This window comes from Thrips palmi, unplaced genomic scaffold, assembly GCF_012932325.1.
Source record: "Thrips palmi isolate BJ-2018 unplaced genomic scaffold, TpBJ-2018v1 HiC_scaffold_10, whole genome shotgun sequence".
Taxonomy (NCBI): Eukaryota; Metazoa; Arthropoda; class Insecta; order Thysanoptera; family Thripidae; genus Thrips; species Thrips palmi.
This window is the reverse complement of record NW_023144621.1, coordinates 20360433-20379020: the sequence shown is the minus strand read 5'-3', so window position 1 is coordinate 20379020 and position 18588 is coordinate 20360433. Positions and strand designations below refer to the sequence as shown.

General features: G+C 50.9%; 2 protein-coding genes across 4 annotated transcripts; both read left to right on the top strand.

The window, feature by feature from the left end:
• The first annotated feature begins 16 nt into the window (after positions 1-16).
• LOC117654098 lies at positions 17-6420 on the top strand. 2 transcript variants are annotated; one of them, XM_034400281.1, is made up of 5 exons: positions 17-139; positions 4194-4320; positions 4468-4620; positions 5132-5269; positions 6247-6420. In XM_034400281.1, exons 1-5 carry the CDS (start codon positions 35-37, stop codon positions 6408-6410), a joined length of 687 nt encoding a protein of 228 aa, XP_034256172.1. In that variant the 5' UTR covers positions 17-34; the 3' UTR covers positions 6411-6420. The 2 variants fall into 2 exon arrangements, with proteins under 2 accessions (XP_034256172.1, XP_034256171.1); XM_034400280.1 differs by having other exon boundaries at positions 5117-5269.
• A 2358-nt stretch (positions 6421-8778) lies between these two features.
• LOC117654097 (pickpocket protein 28-like) lies at positions 8779-16297 on the top strand. Of its 2 annotated transcripts, none has more exons than XM_034400279.1 (11): positions 8779-9027; positions 9802-9862; positions 10019-10197; positions 11432-11528; positions 11850-12001; positions 12258-12462; positions 12752-13022; positions 13372-13428; positions 13502-13670; positions 14655-14746; positions 16038-16297. In XM_034400279.1, exons 1-11 carry the CDS (start codon positions 8807-8809, stop codon positions 16175-16177), a joined length of 1644 nt encoding a protein of 547 aa, XP_034256170.1. In that variant the 5' UTR covers positions 8779-8806; the 3' UTR covers positions 16178-16297. The 2 variants fall into 2 exon arrangements, with proteins under 2 accessions (XP_034256170.1, XP_034256169.1); XM_034400278.1 differs by having other exon boundaries at positions 13363-13428.
• The last annotated feature ends 2291 nt before the right edge of the window (positions 16298-18588 follow it).

Genomic DNA, 18588 nt, shown 5'->3' with positions numbered 1-18588 from the left:
CCCGCAGCGCCGCCACCGCGCGCCCCGCCACGCCATGAAGGGCCCCAGAGGGCTCGGGGCAGTCGGGGCCCTGGCCGACCATGCCCAGGGGAGCGACGATGCCGCCACTGCCGCCCTGGACTGCGACCCGACCGACGCGGTGAGTGATATACGCGGGGTCGTCACTTTAATAACGCTCTTGGTCGGGCACGCACGTGTACACTGAAAATGAAAGAGTCATGATCAGGACTAAAATTTTGGGTGAGGAATTGTGTGCTCCACAAACTCAAGGGCTTACACACTGCAGAAAATAACCACAACAAAAGTACACAAATATCTGGCAAATTTTTTATCAGGAATTTAGTGTACTTTTCAAGTACAACAATTGTTGTACAAAGTACAACGGAACCGGCATGACGAGTGCTGGGCAGTCTAGGGCTGGTTGTGGTTTCCTGTTGTACTTTTATTGTACAGTTTTTGTTGTACTTTTGTTGTACTATCCACACATGCCCGGCATGCACACTCCACCTTGAGCACGCCTGCCGATTCGATTACACGTCAGGTGGCGCATATCTGCGTGTACACTGTTGATCTACCTTATGGCATGGCCCAGGTGGAGTGTATGCCAGGCATGCTGGAGAAGAAATGCTACAAGGCACGCTACAAGTGAAGCGGCCTGCAGCGGCATGTTTCAACCGGAAGCACACTGTATAAAGTGATCGGAATTTTACCATACAGTGGTCTAGCAAAATTCCTATTCATGTATAGGAAATACCGATATTCCGATACATGCATAGGAATTTTCCGATTTGTATAGGTTTTTTGGTATACGGACCAAAAATGTATCGGAAAAATCCTATACATGTATAGCAACTGCCATAAATCCTATTCATGTAGAGGAATTTTGCACGTGTATTCTACCTTCCTCTGGCCTGCTGCTAACATCGGCGACCCGTGGCGCTACCTCACGGACCCGCGGGAACTACTGATATGGCGGGAGATTTTGAACTTGGAACATATCAAAAAAGGTTTGGGAAGTGAATTTTGATCTGTATGACCTTAATTCTAATGAAGATGCTTCCCATGATAAAATATTGTGGCCTAAAGTGGATCCCAGGCACATAATTGACTACTTTTTGGTGTTCCCAAGAGCTCGGGTTGGGGTGGTCCGACTAAAGCTTTCTCGACATCTTTTTTTTTTAGACCTACTGCTTTTTCTTGAATTATTGATTGACTTCTTTTGTATGTTTTGTGATCACTGATCATGTTAACCTACTGTTTCATTAGAACTGCAATGTTACTTCTTCTTGAACAATTGAGTGAAAAACTTATTTATGCAGCTTTTTTCTTTCACTTTTTGTACGCAAATGAAGAGAAAAATTGATGTTTCTCACCTTCGTTCAAAGTTTGTATTAATTAAATCTTAATATACACTAACAAATTGCTCACTTGCTCGCCCTTATCACAGTTTATAAAGAAATCGACACTACAGCCATAATTCTCTCTTAACTGCGATAGTAAGGGCGAGCATGTGAACAATTTGTTAGTATATATTAAGATTTAATAAAAACAATTTCTAAATTAAGGTGGGGAATATTAGTTTTTCACTTCATTTGCGCACAAAAAGTCAAAGAAAAAAGCTGCATAAGTAAGTTTTTCACTCAATTGTTCAAGAAGAAGTTACATTGAAGTTCTAATGAAACATTAGGTTAACATGATCAGTGATCACAAAACAAAGAAATAGTCAATCAATAATTAAAGAAAAAAAATTAGGTCTAAAATAAAAGATGTCGAGAAAGCTTTAGTCGGACCACCCCAACCCGAGCTCTTGGGAACACCAAAAAGTAGTCAATCATGTGCCTGGGATCCACTTTAGGCCACAATATTTTATCATGGGAAGCATCTTCATTAGAATTAAGGTCATACGGATCAAAATTTACTTCCCAAACCTTTTTTGATATGTTCCAAGTTCAAAACCTCCCGCCATATCAGTAGTTCCCGCGGGTCCGTGGCGCAGCGCTGTATGTTGTCCCCTGAATGTAGGCAATTTCAAGGAGCCGAGGAACCAAGAATAGCAATAGGGCTAACTGATCAGGGGAACTTTGTAATAAACTGTTAAAACTGCCATTGAAATTCTTGTGACCTGTACAAATATTGGTAATCAGTGCGATTATTTATTGGCTTGTGCCCATGCATGTCCACACTTGAGTTTGCGATGTGGGAAAGAGAGGACGCTCTAGCGTTGCAGTGCTCCTGGAACCTTCGCTCGCGCATTGCGATCATTTCGACACTGATCTAGTCAACTTTCAACGCCCCTTTTCTGACAGTCACATGGCCCTCGTGCCCCCACATAGCACCAATCTTCAGACTCTTCGCGATAATGTGGGTTCTCATCACCATGTTGCCTGAACCCACCCATCCATAAATTTGTTCACGGAGGCTCATGCCTCTGCCACGAAGATTGCGATTCCATGTCGTCGATTGAATGAAGCACCGCGTGGCCAAACAACAAGCAGTGGTTCGGTGAAGTACATAGGTGCGGGTTTGGCATCGATCCGCCTCTCGGGGACCACGCCCAAGGCGGCGGGGCGCGCGGCGGCCCCTGGGTGCGGCCTGGCTGCGGCGGTCAGGGTGCGAGCTGTGAGTAAGAAAATGGGAACTGGGAGCCACAGTGGACGTTGTCTGGGAACTGGGAGCCACACCCGAGGTTCGCCCCGCGGTACTTGCGCTACCCGTGCGGCCGTGCCGCCGCCGTCCCGAACGGTCCCGAAAGGGTCAGAGGTCTTCGGCGGCTGCTCGGCGCACTGGGCGAACCCAACGAGACTTAAGCTAACCCAAATTTGTGTGATGAAATAATCCCTATCCAAATTTTGATAGTAACGCTCACCTCGGTTCACTTCTCCCAAAATTTTAGTCCTGGTTATGACTTTTCGAGGGGGCAAAAACTCGCGCAATCATGTGTACACGGCCCCCGAAATCACACGCGAATCATTGAGAATCACGTGAAATCAAGCAATCTGAAATCAGCCAAAATCACTAAAATCGACCGAAATTAGGCAGAATCACACGAAACCAGGCCAAATCAGTCCGAAATCATTTCTTTCCGAACACAATCACACGCAATCACGCTCAACATCACCCTGGTGCGTCGCGAAATAAGGCAAAATCAGCCATGAAATCAATTAAAACCATGCGCAATCATTGCGTTTTCCGAATCATGTGTACACGAAAATCCCGAGTTTTTGCCCCCTCGTGACTTTTTCATCTCAGGGAACAACGCCTTTTTTTCGTGTGCGCTGGGGTCAACACCACCGGCAGGCCCAGCAGGCCGCCGTGCCGTCGAGGGCCGCGCCGCCAAGGCCGCCGGGGACAGACACCGTCAGACACGCAGCAACAGCCAAGCCAGCGGGCACCGCGCCGTTTGGGCAGTAATGAGCGCACCACTCCGATTCGAGTGAACGAGTCCCCGGGGCGGCGGGGCGGCGGGGCGGTGTAGGAGGCGAACTGTACAGCGGCGGGGCGCTGCGCGCAGCAGGTGGGGTGCGGGTGCGGGTCGGTGGGCGTGGTGGCGGCAGGCGGCTCACTGCAAGATTCAACGCATGCTTAGTATGCTTTGCAAAGGCGATACTTGAGTCATCGGTCGCCTTTTGGTGCGCCCAACACGGGTTTTTGCACGCCAGTGAAATACATTTGACACGGAAAACAAGTTTGAAGCTACGATGTTGCTGGGACGTCGTGTCCACAGTGTCTCCGCATCATTGTGAGGGTGGACTGGATGGGGAGAGAGCGGTGGACAAGGAGGGAGCGCCTGCCATCAAGGCGGTAGGCCGCCAACGACACAGTGGTGCTTGGCGGGCAGGCCTAGCTTGTAGTTCGCAGGCGTTAGAAAACTGAACTTGTGCTTCGTGGCTCGAGAGAATCAATGCATGCGTGCGTCTTTCTGGGACAGTGTTTAGCGGCCTGTGTTCGATTTCCGGGCTGAGATGCTCTGCTTTCACGTGATATTGTAATACATGAATATTGAGTGACATGTTTTGTCAAATTTCTTTCGCGTGCGGAGAAAATCCTCAACCATGTATTTTAGTGCATCCTTTCACTTTCACTGCAGGATTTCTTAAAAATGCCCTAAATTTCTTCCCAGAGCTTTTAGAGAGCCCCAGTGGAGCGACGGGATCCACCCACAGCGTTTTGAAAACGATTTTTGGCGGTTGCAGCTCAACTGCACCGTGAGGGCGGCGGAGGTTGACGAGGACGAGCCCGCCTGGCTGGAGGAGGAGGTGGTGCCCGGCGTCAAGGTGTGGCACCTCCTCTTCATGGTGGCGGGTGCCTTCTGCGCGCTAGGTACGTTCTCGACAGTTGGACCTGCTTGGGTGCCACAAAACTGTTTTCACGTCCAAACGAATGCGATGTCTCATTGCCAGACTATACCAAGGTGGCGTGCGCCATGCACTATGTACAGTGTGTGTACTCTGAATGTCTCGCCTACAGTGGTGGTGCTCTGCTGCTGCATCCGCTTCCGCATCCCGCGCACCAAGCAGGAGATCGAGGCGGACTACGTGCGCAAGCAGATCACCCGCAAGTTCCAGAAGCAGCTGCGGCGCATCCAGAACGCCGACATGGACGACATGGACCTCAAGCGAGGTAAGCCACGCCGAGGGCCACGCCCCGTACCCTGCGCACCGCACCGACGTAGCGCTCGGGGTATCGCCGCCCCACGCCGAAACGTCCGAAACGTCTGCGAAGCGTTGCGCGTCGAGGGAAACGAACACGTTAGACCAATACTTCCTGCTGCTGAGCAATTCTATGCACTTGGACGTGTCGAGTTTGTCGTCTCCACGCTTGAAGTGTAGGAGTTGCTCACAGATCCCCTCTCTTGACACGTGGTGCAATCGTGCAAAGTCCACAGTGAACTGTGGAGACTGCAAACTCTGCATTGCGGACACTGAAAATTCCACATATCCGCACTTCAAGTGTGGAGTTCTCCACTAATGGTTCTCACACTCACGGTGAAGCCATTGCAAAATCTACAAGGAAATCCGTCGTTTTGAAGCAAAATTATTTCGTCGTCATTTCTAATACCACAATGCGGTTATTTCCCTCGTGAAGCAAATGCTTGGAAGACTTTGAAAGAGTGCAGTTTGTGTGCTGGCAGCGCTGGACCGCGTTCGCGCCGAGTTCAAGTCAGACACGGAGAGCCTGGCGCAGTCCATCAGCAGCTCCGCCAACGCCTCAGTGTGCAACAGCCCCGGCGGCCCGCGGGGGGACACGTACCGCAAGGGCAGCGACATCGGTGAGTGCCACACGTGTCACATCCCCGGGTCGCAGCACTGGGAAAGACCTCGGCCGCCAAGAGGCATGACAAACATGCTGATAGGGCATAAACGATTTACACGCCTGCACTGCAAAGCCTGTGCCAAATTTTCTTGCCATAAAATTGGCAAGCCGTTTTGAATGCCACAAATTGGCAAGGTTTGACCCGAAATCTGGATTGTACCAGGGCCAGGCTTGCCAATTTTGTGGCAAGCAAATTTGCCAGAAAACAGTCTACGAAAATGTACGAAGAAATGCTTTGCATTATGCAGCAAATGCTTTCGTAATGCGAAGCATCTCTCATAATAATACGAAGCGACTTGAGTGTGGACCGCACTCTAAAAGTTGTATCGCCAAGATTGTCTGTTATGGTGAAATTGTCTAGGGTGCGCTTCTAGTCTAAGCCTAACGTTAGGCTTCGTAAAAGCGTAACCAAACGCCGGAAGATTTGACTCTCTTCTTGCACTGAGAAAACCTTACAAACTATTTTGGGCCTTACAAAGAAAAGTAGTTTGTATAACAAAGTATTTTGAGCATACGTAAGCTTACAAAGAAAATACTTCGTAATTTACGAACTATTTCTTCGTATAACAAAGTATTTTAGTTTGTTATACGTATGCTCAAAATACTTCGTAAGGTTTTAAGAGTGTGAAGCGCATTGAAGAAAATAAAAGTTTCGGTCGTGTTAACTAACATTGGGTGCCAGCCAGGCAACTTTGTTTCCGCATGCGCATGCTCAAAACCTTACAAAGCATTTTGAGCAGAAGGTAACAAATTGTTCAGTTTGTTATGCGAAAAAAATAGTAAAGTACGAAGATTTTATTTATGCCGATTTATGCATGCCCGAAATAATTTGTGATGACAAACTAATTTTCTTTGTAAGGCCTTTTGTAAGGTTTTGACAGTGGCCTTCCAGCCGGCCACGCCCTACTCGCCCCTTGTGCGACTTGTCCGCAGGCGTGTCCATCGAGGACCTGATCGAGCGCCGCAACAGCGGCCTGGGTGCGCGCTTCTCCTCGCTGGTGGGGACCTTGGGCAAGCTGCGGACGCGCCGCGGCTCCAGCGCCGTGGCCGCGGAGCAGGCGCCGAGCAGCCACCGGACGGTGCAGGCCGAGCCCTGAGCCTTCAACTTGCAAGGGGCGGACCCAGAGCCGGGTTGGGGGGAAATGTCGCTAAGTTGACTGCCACGCACTGAGAAAATTTGAGTCGTCACTTGCTGACAATTTCAAGGCTAATTTTCCTTACAACAATGTATCAAAACAATTGATGACATTGTTGTCACGCCCATGCAATAAGTATATAGGAGCTTTGATGAAAATGTCATCAATTTGTGATGAGGTTGTCATAATCTGAAAGTGACGAAACTATCATCCACGTTCTTGTCATAAAGTCACAACAAATTTTCACAGTGCAAGGGGAAATAATTCTAGTCAAATTTGCCCACCAAAATTCATCAAAAATTTGACATTTGCTGAAATTTAATAGAATTCATCGAAATTCTTCCCAAAATTCAGAAGTGGTTGCCCGAAATTCATTTTATTTGGGCATCGAGATTCAAAGTAACTTCCCCTTGTTGCCCACCTGCAGGGGCAAAGTGTGACTTCTTGCCTCCCCGCTTCAGTGCGGAGAGGGGAGGGGTGACGACGCCTTGAGAGGCTGTCAGCGCCCGAAACCTCTGTAGAAATGTCAAGTCTTCCCTCTAATAGCCAAAAAACTCGCAAATTTTGGGCGTAAAATCGAGCGAAGTCTTGCAAAATCCGCCAAAATCTCTTCTCTTTGTCCCCAAACATCAACAGTGGTCGCTGCTTCGCGACTTCCCCATCGCTCCGTCTCTGGATCCACGCCTGGAACTTTGTTGTTGCGAAAACCAATGTTAACTCTACTCGATTAAATTGTAATGACACGTCTCGAGAGTAGCTCCTTGTCATCCACGCCCCATCGCATGCATCGATTCACCCGGGCAGTGTGTTACGGCGTGTTGCGGCCTCACGCGGGGTCGACCTGTTGGCCCAGCGAATTGGATATGCCGCGCGAGTGGCCGGTGCAAACACGGCGGGGCCTCCGGGACGGGCGGCAGGGGCAGGGCAGGGCAGGGAGGGGCCATCACCTAATGACCTCCCAGCAGGCTGGGTCCGAGGGTCGTTTTCGTCGCTCTGTCGCTCTCGCACCTACAGGGGACGCCCCATGAGTGCGGAAGGGACAGAGGCGGTTCTCGGAATCAGTCTGCTGTCACGCTACGTCGTGCCGGGCCAAGCGGGGCGCCGGGGCGTCGCGCCGGGGCGCCAATGTGTGCCTCATTAAAGAGACGACGGCCGCCCCGACACACCCTGCCGCGCGCCCTGGTGGCGGCGCCCGGCGGTACTCGGCGGTTTCGGACGCGCCGGCCCTCCCCCGCCAGACTCACCGACACGCCGCGCTGCGCTGGGCGGCGCTGGGTCACTCGGCGACGCAGCGAGGGGTGCGCCGGGCCGGACCATCGGCACCCAAGGCCAAGGAGGCCGTCGCGTCGCCCCGCCTGTCGCCAGCCTCGGCCACCGCGCCGACGACCGCGCCGACGACCGCGCCGACGACGCCCTGCGCCGCCATGAACCACCACGGCGCCGCCACGCCGCACCTGCGGAAGGACCGGGTGAGTCCTGCTCCGGGGAGGGTGCCGAAAAATTAGATTTGTTGAAACGCACTCCAAATTTGGCATCCAAATTTGGCATCTCACTGTAATTCAACGAATATGGCATCATATTCGTCGGAACGTGAACAAGTATGACCGAAAATAGGTCATACACAAATGTATGAGCGAAAAAAAGGTTAGACATCAGCGAAACTGGCACTTGTTTAGCGCGGGAATGTATAAACCTTCAAGAGCGATACAAAAAAGTATCACCATTTTTTGGTCACCCTTATTCGGCAATACATTTCAGTATCACCCCTTACAGGATTAAAAATATCAACTTTCTATTTTCAGTGAATCAGGATGTTGCATTCGTTTAAACGTGGATCAACAATCAAACGAACGTGACACCATATTCAAACGCCCATGCCAAAAAATTCACATCCTAACGACTGTGCCGTCACATTCGCTCCACTTTTAGGGCGCAAAATGGTGCCCGGTTTCTGGGCACCCTAGGGGCCTGTAAATCATCCCGCAACTGGCCCTCACCCATGACAGAGCGTGCATACGAGCATCCCAGGTGGCCAGTTTCAGGTCGATAAAAGTGCCCAGAAACTGGAGGTCAATGCCAACCAGTGGAGCAGAACATGCCAAATTTGGAGTGTAATGGTATCACTGACATTCAAAGAGTGAGGCATCTGACCAATTTTCGACGACACAAGAAGTATAACGGGAAATGCGACGTCAATTTCGTCTTGTGTGAAATCTCATGCAAACGACGAGCACAGACCTGTCAGATAGAACAGCTTTATCGTTTTGCATGGGGTTCCCCTTAACTCGAAATTGATGCAGCAGCAGCATTCATTCGATATCACGGGAGATGTTCCAGATTAACGCGTCTCTCCTCCAATGGTTCGTGTTCATGTTGGTTTCGCTCAGGAACAGGGCCTGTCCAGCCTGTCCAAGACGTCCTCGCACTCGCTGTTCGGCGGGCCGCACTCCATCCAGGCCGAGAAGTGCAGGCGGGAGGCCAAGCTCACTTGCCGCACCATCTGCAGGGACTACTGCAACAACACTGCGGTGCACGGCTTCCGCTATTTCTTCGAGAAGGGCCGCAGCGTCCAGGAACGGTGCGCGCCGACAACTGCACTGAGAAGCCAAACGCCAGTATAGCGTCAGTTGGTGCAATGCGTTTTAAGACGTTTCCTGCACCAATTGGTGCAAAGCTTAATTTTGCATTTTCACATGAAGTGCAAATGCCTTACCATACATTATCATCGGGCATTTTCGGGACGCATTGCACGTGTGGTGCGATGTCTCAATGCTGCACCACACGTGCTATGTCCATGGCGTTTGGAATTGGAGTGGAAATGACTTACGAAGAGATTTGCCATAGTCCTAACGTACTCTGCAAACTGAAGAGTGCACTACATGGTTGACTCCTATAATGAGGCAAGTTGACGCTTATTATCGTAATGGACGAGCATGCTGTATACTAAAAGTGTCCACCTCATCACGTTCCTCTAATTTGAAAGGCCATCCCGCCCGATATAACAACACAGGTGCTTTAAAGTGTACCTACCATGTTAACTCTTTCTTACAGACCTGTGAAACAAATAATGATGATTTACACCAACCCTTAAGTAGACTATCAATAAGAGTCAATCATGTTCACTCTTTAATTTTCAGAAAACTTTTTCTTTGATTACCAAGGGTTTTTCTTTGTATCTTCCAATGACAACCAAAAAAAAATCGTTTGATGGAGAACTTTTGCTTCGTATCAACTTATGCTTTCTCCGAATTAATTGAAACGTAGCTCAAATTTCACTGTGCAAGATATTTAGAGTGTTCAGATTTGCACCTATGTGAAACGCAAACTAATCGGAATTTCAATTTCACCAAAGGACCTTTTGGGTGTTTGGCGTCTTCCTCTGCTTTACGGTGTCCTTGTATCTCATCAGCAAGGTGAGTACCGCGGTACTTGGTTTTCCCCAGGAAGCCTATGGTAAAGACATGGGCGATTTCCAGGGGTTTCTGGGAAACCCAGGTACCGTTTTTATCGTGTTACCCCCCCCCCCTCCCCGTGGGTTGACACTGCTTTGCCGCCGGTCCACCCCCAAGGTGTGGACGAAGTGGGAGACCTGCCCCGTCATCGTGACGTTCGCCGACCAGCCGACGCCGGTATGGTCCGTGCCCTTCCCCGCCGTCACCATCTGCCCCTCCACGAAGACGAAGCCGGCCCTGTTCAACTACACGCTGGCTCAGCACCACGTGCTGGACAACGTGTCCACCGAGGAGGAGTAAGTGCACCAACTCGACAAAATCGAAAAACGTCGAAAAACGTGCAATGAATGCACCATGGCTGGAGCTTACCGGCAAGCACGCTCTCCAGCGCATGTCTGCCAACTGAGGCATACGCGCTAACTGAAGCATTAGGTCAGAGAAAGGAAGACCTTGCCTCGGACCTTGCGGAGGAGGAAAAATCAGACGCCCTTATTTTTGACTGGGTTCCCTCATTTTTATTTACTAATACTTATTTGCGATAGTGTAGGTTACCAGCTGGGAGTGTTTCCCGGAATCAGAATGAGACAGTTCAGTCTAAAAGTAGGGGTGTGCCATTTTGCCCCGCTCCGCAGTTTTCGGTTTTTCTCCGCCCTGGCCCTAGTGATTGCTTGTGTCAGGTTCAGTTGTCCATGGCATATAGGTGCCAGCCTGGTAGTATGTATACGCTTGCCAGAGCGTGCTTGCAGGTACACACTAAATGTTTTCGTACAAATTTGTACGTGATTTCATACAAAAGTAGGGAAATATGTGCCGTTTTTCGTACGAACTTTGTACAAAAAGTTTAACTGCACAAAAAAGAGCACTGTGATGTCTCGTACAAAATTGTGCATTACATTTGGAGAGTATGTTCCACACACTGTCAGAAAACCCCGTAAAAATACGGAAATTTAACGGAGACTGTCCATTTTTTTTAACGGAGATCTCCGTTTTTTCGAATTATGGATTTTCTCCGTAAAAATATGGAAGTTATGTATATAAATGAAATAGAAGCCTTACTTATCAAAAAGAACAGACTAATTCACGTTATCGATGGGTTGGGTGACCAACTGATTAGGTGTTCCAAGAGTACGCCTTCCCTTAAGCGACCTCGCCTTTGGGTTTCCGCAATGGCATGTGGTCAAGTGGATCTTCAAACAGTTTTGGAGAATATCACTTTTGTCTAAAAGGACACCGTTTGCATTAAAATCGAAGGTGGAAGGAGGGAAGTAAACCGTTAAAATGCGTTTATTTCTGCAAAAATGCGGTTCATCTCCGTAAAAATACGGAAAATCTCCGTAAAAATATGGAAAATCTCCGTAAAAATATGGAAAATTTACGGAGCCTCCATTCCCAAAATTAGAGTAACTTTCTCCGTAAATTTACGGACTTTTTTTCTAACAGTGCAGTGCATACAATGTACGCGTTTATCGATAGAGTAACTTGGTAACAAGCGCCACGCCACGCTGTCCTTTTGAATCACACTCGGCGCAGGTTCTGGAAGTACCAGGCCCTGTCCCTCATCTGCATCCCGCAGGCCATGCCGCCGAACTACCACCTCAACGCGACGGCGAACGACTTCTTGGTCGAGGTACGCCACTCCACACGCCAACAGACTTTGTTCGGTTCAAATGATGCTATATTCGTGAACGTTGATCCACGTTCAAACTCAAACGAATGTGACATCTTGACTAAACGGCCGTGTCACGCTCCAACGACTTCACGTTCGTTGAATTACAGAGAGGATTGTTATCAAACCAGTTGATGTTATTGTCGTCATGCACATGCCTTAAGTATAGGAGCTAAATGGTCATCAATTTGTGAAGACATTGTTATCATTTGAAAGTGATGAGAATGTCATCCACTTGTTTGTCATTAAGGGACACCAAATTTTAAGAGTGTCGCTGTTCAGGTCGCGCCCACCATGGAGGAGGTGATCCTCGAGTGCTACTGGCAGCACCGGCAACTCAACTGCTCCAAGCACTTCATGCGCACGCTCACGGAGGAGGGCGTCTGCTTCACGTTCAACGGCCTCAGCCCGCATGAAATCTACACCAACGAAACGTGAGGATTCGGAATGAATATTTTGCGCGCGTCAAAGATGCGCAACAAACCGAAATGTGTACTCAGTGCACACCTACAGCATATGTACTATCGCAGATGCATACATATTGTCAAGTATGCATTAGGTGCGTGGACGGGCGTTTAGCAAACTGTATCAATAAACTTAGTTATTGGGCCCTGGGCAGGTTATTGATCGATTGATAGTTCGTGCCGTGGGCATCGCAAACTCGGATTTATCGCTAAAACTCTGGTCCAGCCAGGAGTCGTTGCGAGGCCCCTCCGAATTCCCGTCGTCCGGCTGGAGCGTGGACGGTGGCTACGATGACGGGGACGCCACCATCAAAAGATACTACCCCCGGCGGCAGCAGTTCGTGGGGGCGGACACGGGATTCAGGGTGATCCTGCAGTCCGCGGACGCCGACATGGACTACGTCTGCAAGGGCTGCGAGCAGGGCTTCAGGGTAAGGCTCCACGTGAACCTAGATTCCGCGACCCCAGTCCCGTCCCTCAGGTTCGGAACCGGTAGTGTAAGCGATGCGGGAGAATCACTCGTGAAATGGTGTCTCTAAAGTGCAATCCATTAGAAACACAACACTGAAGTTCCAAAAACGCACAAGACTTGCTGCCGACTTGTGTCAAGAAAACACTTCTGGGATGAATCCAACAGTGATCTTGGATCTTAAGAAATATTTCCGGCCAGCGAATTATTGTGCATTTTAGTAGTTGCTCATTGTCGATTTGTTCGCGCAGGTGTACCTGCACAGCCCCGCCCACGCCCCCAGCTGGACGCGCCACTACTCGGCCCTGCCCCTCAACACGTCCATGTACTTGCTGGCCTCGCCCGCGCTCATGACGACCACGGACGGGCTCAAGGACTACAGCCCCGAGAGGCGGTCCTGCTACTTCCCCACGGAGCGCAAGCTGCGCTACTACCGCTACTACTCCATGGAGAGCTGCATCTACGAGTGCTTCACCAACATGACGCAGAGGAGGTGCGGCTGCGCGCCCATCGGACTACCTAGTGAGTCTCCGTCACGGAGCCGTGCGTCGTAGGCACAAGTGTACTCGAGCAAGAACACGTCTTGAGGAAGGACGTATCTATCCATACGAAAGTACTTGCCAAAGTACACGCTCGTCTCATCGGCCGGAGTGTCCTTGTCCAATGCCCCCAATAAAGTTATACTTGTCTACACACTCAAGTCCTTACGGGTACCGTGTTTGTAGGTTAACTTACGGGTACTGAGTACTCTTTTTATTTTTTGTTGATATGCTCAAGACGTGTACTTGTGTAATAAGTACTCAGTGAATTTCGCAGTGTAAGACGCTGTTGCGTTTGAGGGGTAAAACTAATCTCTTACAAGTGTCCGCAGTTCCGCCAGGGGTGCCGATGTGCAGCATCTTCAGCCAGTGCAACTTAAAGACTTATGGTAAATCAGTGTTGGTATCATTGTGAAAAATTGTACTGTTTTTTCAAGCGAGCTAAGCATCTGTCTTCGCCAGTGGAACTTTTGGACGAAGCGGAGAAGGTTCCCTTCGACGGGCCCATCCCGCAGGAGTGTCACTGCCTGCCCTCCTGCAAGACCCTCCACTACCACGGCGAGGCCACCAGCTTCGACTTCCCCTGGAACATGGAGAGGATCGCGCGCCGCATGCCCTCCACTCCGCAGGGGTGGGTTGAGTCACTCAGCAAAGAGCGCAGTCAGTGTAGGGTGGATTCACCCAAGTCCGAGCAGAGTGTACGCAGATGAGCATACTGCCAACTTCCAGCAGAATGTACTCAGATGAGGTCACTCGGCAAAATGAACTCAGATAAGTACACTCCCAGCACAGTGCACACACCTTCAGCTGCATATTTCCGGACGTGCTTAAGTGTGTACTTATCTCGGTACACTCAGCGTGTGATTAGGGGTCTGTATTACAAAAGACTTTCTTCTCAATACGAAGCAATTCTTCGTTATCCGAAGCAACTCCTTTATTCCCATTGCAACTTACAAAGCATTCAAAGCTTTTTTTGAATATCGGCCGCGGTCTCACCGTGAAGGTACAACAGCTGTCGTGTAGCGTCCATCCTTTAACGCCTGCGAGGTAGGCCGCCCTTCTGTCCCGCAACGCACCGGCGTGCTGGCCTACCCCGCGCCTGACAGGGCAAGGTAGGCCACCGTCTCCTCGCCGGTGTCCGCGGGACGGAAGGGTGGCCTATCTCACAGGCGCTAAAGGCCACTGTTCTCAAGCAAGCAGTGTAGGAGAGGCCAGCTTCCGAAGCCACAAGATGAGTGGCTAAACCGCTGAAGCCACCAACAGAAGTGTTATGTTCGGTCAGATTGGTTGTCTCTCTTTTCCACTCATTGGGTGCGAGATAGATCGACGATGCACCGTGGGGCAGTGTTTGGAACCGGACAGGTGGGAACGGGAACGTCAAAAATATTACTGCCTCTGCTCTTTAAATCGGTATATCAGCAGTGTACCAGCACGCACTAACTGGGGCATACCTACACCTGCACGTGCGGGTTTCTTGGAAGGGACAACCACATATTATCGATTACGTTTGAAACTTGGGACACAGGTTGTCTCACGCTTACAAACGTCTGAAAGTTACGTTATGCATCGGACTTAAACGTTTCGGTTTGTACGGGGCGCGTTTCTTTGTCCGCAGGCTGAGCCGATCCCAACTGAACGTTTACTTCGACACTCTCCAGTTCGTGACCAGCCAGCGCCGCGAGCTGTACGGCCACACCGATTTCCTGGGTGCGTACTGCGGGCCTGCGGGCACCGACAACAAGAAAACGAGGCGGCACGTCTGCCGGCACCTTGAAATCCCCAATGCCGGACTACACTCTAAGAGTCCCGCGAAAAAATTTCCCACATTACCATGATATTACAAAGGGAATATTGATAGCAAAGCGTAGTTTTTTTCCTCATACTTTTTCTTTGAGTCTTACACTGAAAATCCAAAAAGGATTCGTATTATTCAGACATTTTTCTTCGTTTTATGCTTGTTCCGAATTCACATACCTCAAATTTTATTGTTTGCTGAGCCAACAGAAGCACCCTGCTGGCTAGTAATATATTTAGAGTAAGCTTATACTCAACCAGACCAGCCGTGGATCTAGTTGGAGGGTAATAGGGGTAATTAACCCCCCACCCACCTCTCTAAACAGGCGCCTGGAGGGGCGCTTGGAACGGTCACAAATGTCTGTGAAAAATCGTGTTTTGGGCCGACTTTAAGCATCTACTGCGTCTGATCCGAGGCGGTATTTCGTCCTCCCTCAACGGGCAATAGGTCTTTGGACCTTCCTTTTGCATGCCTTTGTTACGGAAAGCGAATATCTGCCTTAGTTTGGGAGCAGTATTGCCGCAAAGTTGATCAAAACACGATTTTTCAGACATTTGTGACCGTTTTGATCGACTTTGCGGCAGTACTGCTCCCAAACTAAGGCAGATAATCGCTTTCCGTAACAAAGGCATGCAAAAGGAAGGTCCAAAGACCAATTGCCCGTTGAGGGAGGACGAAATACCGCCTCGGATCAGACGCAGTAGATGCTTAAAGTCGGCCCAAAACACGATTTTTCACAGACATTTGTAACCGTTTTGATCAACTTTGAGACAATACTGCTTCCAAACTAAGCCGGATTATCGCACTTTGCATCAAAGGCATGCTAAAGGAGGGGTCACGTGGGGTCGCGAAATTTTGCCTGGGGATCGCGGAAATTTTAGGCTACAAATTTGGGGTCGCGAACCGAAAAAGGTTGGGAACCGCTGACGTAGGCATTTAGCTTTGGGACAGACACACACACACACACACACACACACACACACACACACACACACACACCTACACACACACACTCTCACACAATGTTTATGTAGAGTTTTGTACGTGCATACGTGGGATTTGAATAATGTTATGCGTAAAGATGCATAATTTTGTGCAAATTTGGGCCCAATTTAATGCAAAACGTGACACAGGGTTTCATGCATCACCACGTGCTACATGAACGTTTAGCGTGCCGGTTTTGAGAGCCACCATTGTCCGCAGCCAACACGGGCGGGCTGCTGGGCCTGTTCACGGGCTTCAGCGTCATCAGCCTGGTGGAGCTGTTCTACTACGTGAGCCTGCGCCTGTGGTGCGACGTGAAGCGGCGCGCCGAGGAGCGCCGGCGGCGGGACGGCAACTGAACCGCCGAAAATGATGAGAAATGGCGGCGGCGGCGCGTTGCCCTCGTGGCTGCCTTTTAATACTTTAAGTGGGCGGCGCCAGCGACCACGTGACCCTCCGTCCGCCATGGCGGACGCCAAGCCCGCTCCGTCCTTGCGGTTCCGCTGCCCGTCGCTGTCGTCAAGTTCAGCGCGGTCGTCGCCGTGCCCGCCGCCGTGCCCGCCGCCGTGCCCGCCGCGCCGCGGACTCCCTCGGCGGCATCCTCGGACGGTGTCTCAGCCGCCGCGACCGCCGCACCTGCACCGGCGACAAGGACAACAACAGCATGAGGCTCGATTAAAGTCACAATTTACGGGTATAACCGCACGGTTGTCAGATTTTTTTCAAGCAGCGGCGGCTCTTCCAGCCCGGGATTGCTTACACATTATGGTGGTCGCTCGGGTAGAAGAGGAAGAACAGGGTGTAGTAGAGGAAGACGGATATGTAGTACAGCATTGTGGTGTTGGTCGCCTGCCCTCCGGCACCTGGTGCGGCTTGGTGGTTTCTTTCAGGCGGAGGTGCGTGGAGGCCCCGTGCGGCTCGGGTAGTAGGCCCTGGTAGGGCCACAGTTCGGCAGGGGTCTCCATGGTAACCAGCATTGTTTCCTCGCTGGCTCCTAGAGAGAGAGAGAGAGAGAGAGAGAGAGGGGGGGGGAGAGAGAGAGGGGGGGGAGAGAGGAAATCACTGAGGGATTGCTGGGTTGCTGGGCAGGTGGCGGTGCCCGCGTCCGCCTGGCTCGCACACCCACACAACGTAAAGAAAACGAATGCAAGGCTGCAAGGCATTTTTAAAATCTACGAAGAAATGCCTCGTATCATAAAACAAAATCCTTTGTGATCAGCGGGCAATTCTACACGCGATTCTACACTGCCTCAATTCATGTGCATGCCTGAACAGGGGCCAGAAGGCAAGAAGTAGCACTTTTGCAGCAAGGCGACCCAGACGGCCGTCTGCGGATCCGCCCAGGGGAAACGTGCAACTTTTTGCCTACCTTTCAGGCGGTTCCCCCCCCCCTGAATCCGCCCCTTGTGTCGTGAAAAGCAGATGCTTGGCAGGCCTTCTTTCGACTGCGGACACACACCATACACTCTCCCGTTTGCTTGCCTCGCCGCGCGACGCCAATCACGTCCTTATTCCACACGCAGGGAATTCCCGGTCCTCAGACGCGGCGGCGACTGTCCGCGGTGACGCACTCACTGCCGCTGTGGGGCTTTACTCTTTAGTCCTCGACAGACGCCGCGCGGCCAGTGTGCCTGCCTGTGTTTCCCCTGCTTGACCCTCTTGCGTAGCGCAGCTGCAGGCTCATTCCGAAACAGTGACTTCGTCGTCGCTTGAGCGGGCCCGTGCAGTGCAGGCCCGTGAGGGTGCGAGAGAGACAGAGCGACGAGGCGCTGTGCTGCAGCAGGTGTCGTCGGCCTGGAAGCACATCTCGCCGTCGAGTCAGAATGAAATGGTAAACAAGAGTCGGACTACACTGTAAAAAATTGCTATTACTTATGAAAAAAGAAGTTTGCGAAATTTTCATCACGTGGTTTTAAACGAAAAACGATGCCAGTTGGTTGCGTTTTAACAAAGCTCCTACTAATTGCAATGTGGCAAACTATAGGTGCTAGTTAAGGATTAGTATGGATAGAATCCAAGCCCCCCGGCATGGTTCCCTAGCGCCAGGAAAAGGTAAGGTCTTTTTCTTACGAGGTGTCGAACTCGATCGAACTCGAATGATGACATTCTTGTAAGGTAAATAAGCCTTGAAATTGTTTTTAAGTGACATCGAACCTTTCAGTGCATCGCTCTGCCACCCTCTTACCTTCTAGTTTCGCTCCGCGCACAGGAGAGCCTTGAGCGACGCGCCACGAGCCCAGCCCAGCCTCACTGATAATGAGTGGCAGTGGATTGAACGCGCGGCGCGGCCGGCAGACTCTGTCTCTCTCGCACTCGAGGCGTGCCGCAGGGGTGCGAGAGAGTTAGAGCGACGAAGCGCCGTTCCGGAATCAGTAGACAGAGTCGTTTTCGTCGCCCTGTTCCTGCCTCTCGGAATCAGTCTGCTGGCTGCAGATGCTTTTCGCGCGCAAACGAGCGCGCGGGCTGCCAACGTCGCGGAGGTTATAATGCCGCCGATTTGTTTGGGTTGGCCGGCCTGCTTCTTATCGCCGCGCGTCTCCGCGATGATGACCTGTTCGGCGGCCTGTCCGGGGACCTAAGTGGGCAGCAGTGCCAACCGGCCGGCGAAAAACTACAATCATCATTAATCCAGGCTTCGCGTCGAGCTTCGCGTCCACCACACTGGTCCACGCGGAGAAACAACTCCCGGCCGGCCGCCTTTTAAAATCGCTCTTCCTTTTCTTTTTTGTCGTCTTCGCTGCTGGCGTCACCGGCGGCTGCGTTCCAAAAC

What these genes read in the sequence shown, in the direction of transcription:
- LOC117654098 (XM_034400280.1), top strand. Translation starts at nt 35, where the DNA reads ATGAAGGGCCCCAGAGGGCTCGGGGCAGTCGGGGCCCTGGCCGACCAT. An exon ending in GGGTGCCTTCTGCGCGCTAG is followed by an intron (nt 4,321 to 4,467) that starts GTACGTTCTCGA and finishes TCTCGCCTACAG; the next exon opens with TGGTGGTGCTCTGCTGCTGC. An exon ending in CGACATGGACCTCAAGCGAG is followed by an intron (nt 4,621 to 5,116) that starts GTAAGCCACGCC and finishes GAAAGAGTGCAG; the next exon opens with TTTGTGTGCTGGCAGCGCTG.
- LOC117654097 (XM_034400278.1), top strand. Translation starts at nt 8,807, where the DNA reads ATGGTTCGTGTTCATGTTGGTTTCGCTCAGGAACAGGGCCTGTCCAGC. An exon ending in CGCGCCCATCGGACTACCTA is followed by an intron (nt 13,023 to 13,362) that starts GTGAGTCTCCGT and finishes ATCTCTTACAAG; the next exon opens with TGTCCGCAGTTCCGCCAGGG. An exon ending in GTGCAACTTAAAGACTTATG is followed by an intron (nt 13,429 to 13,501) that starts GTAAATCAGTGT and finishes TGTCTTCGCCAG; the next exon opens with TGGAACTTTTGGACGAAGCG.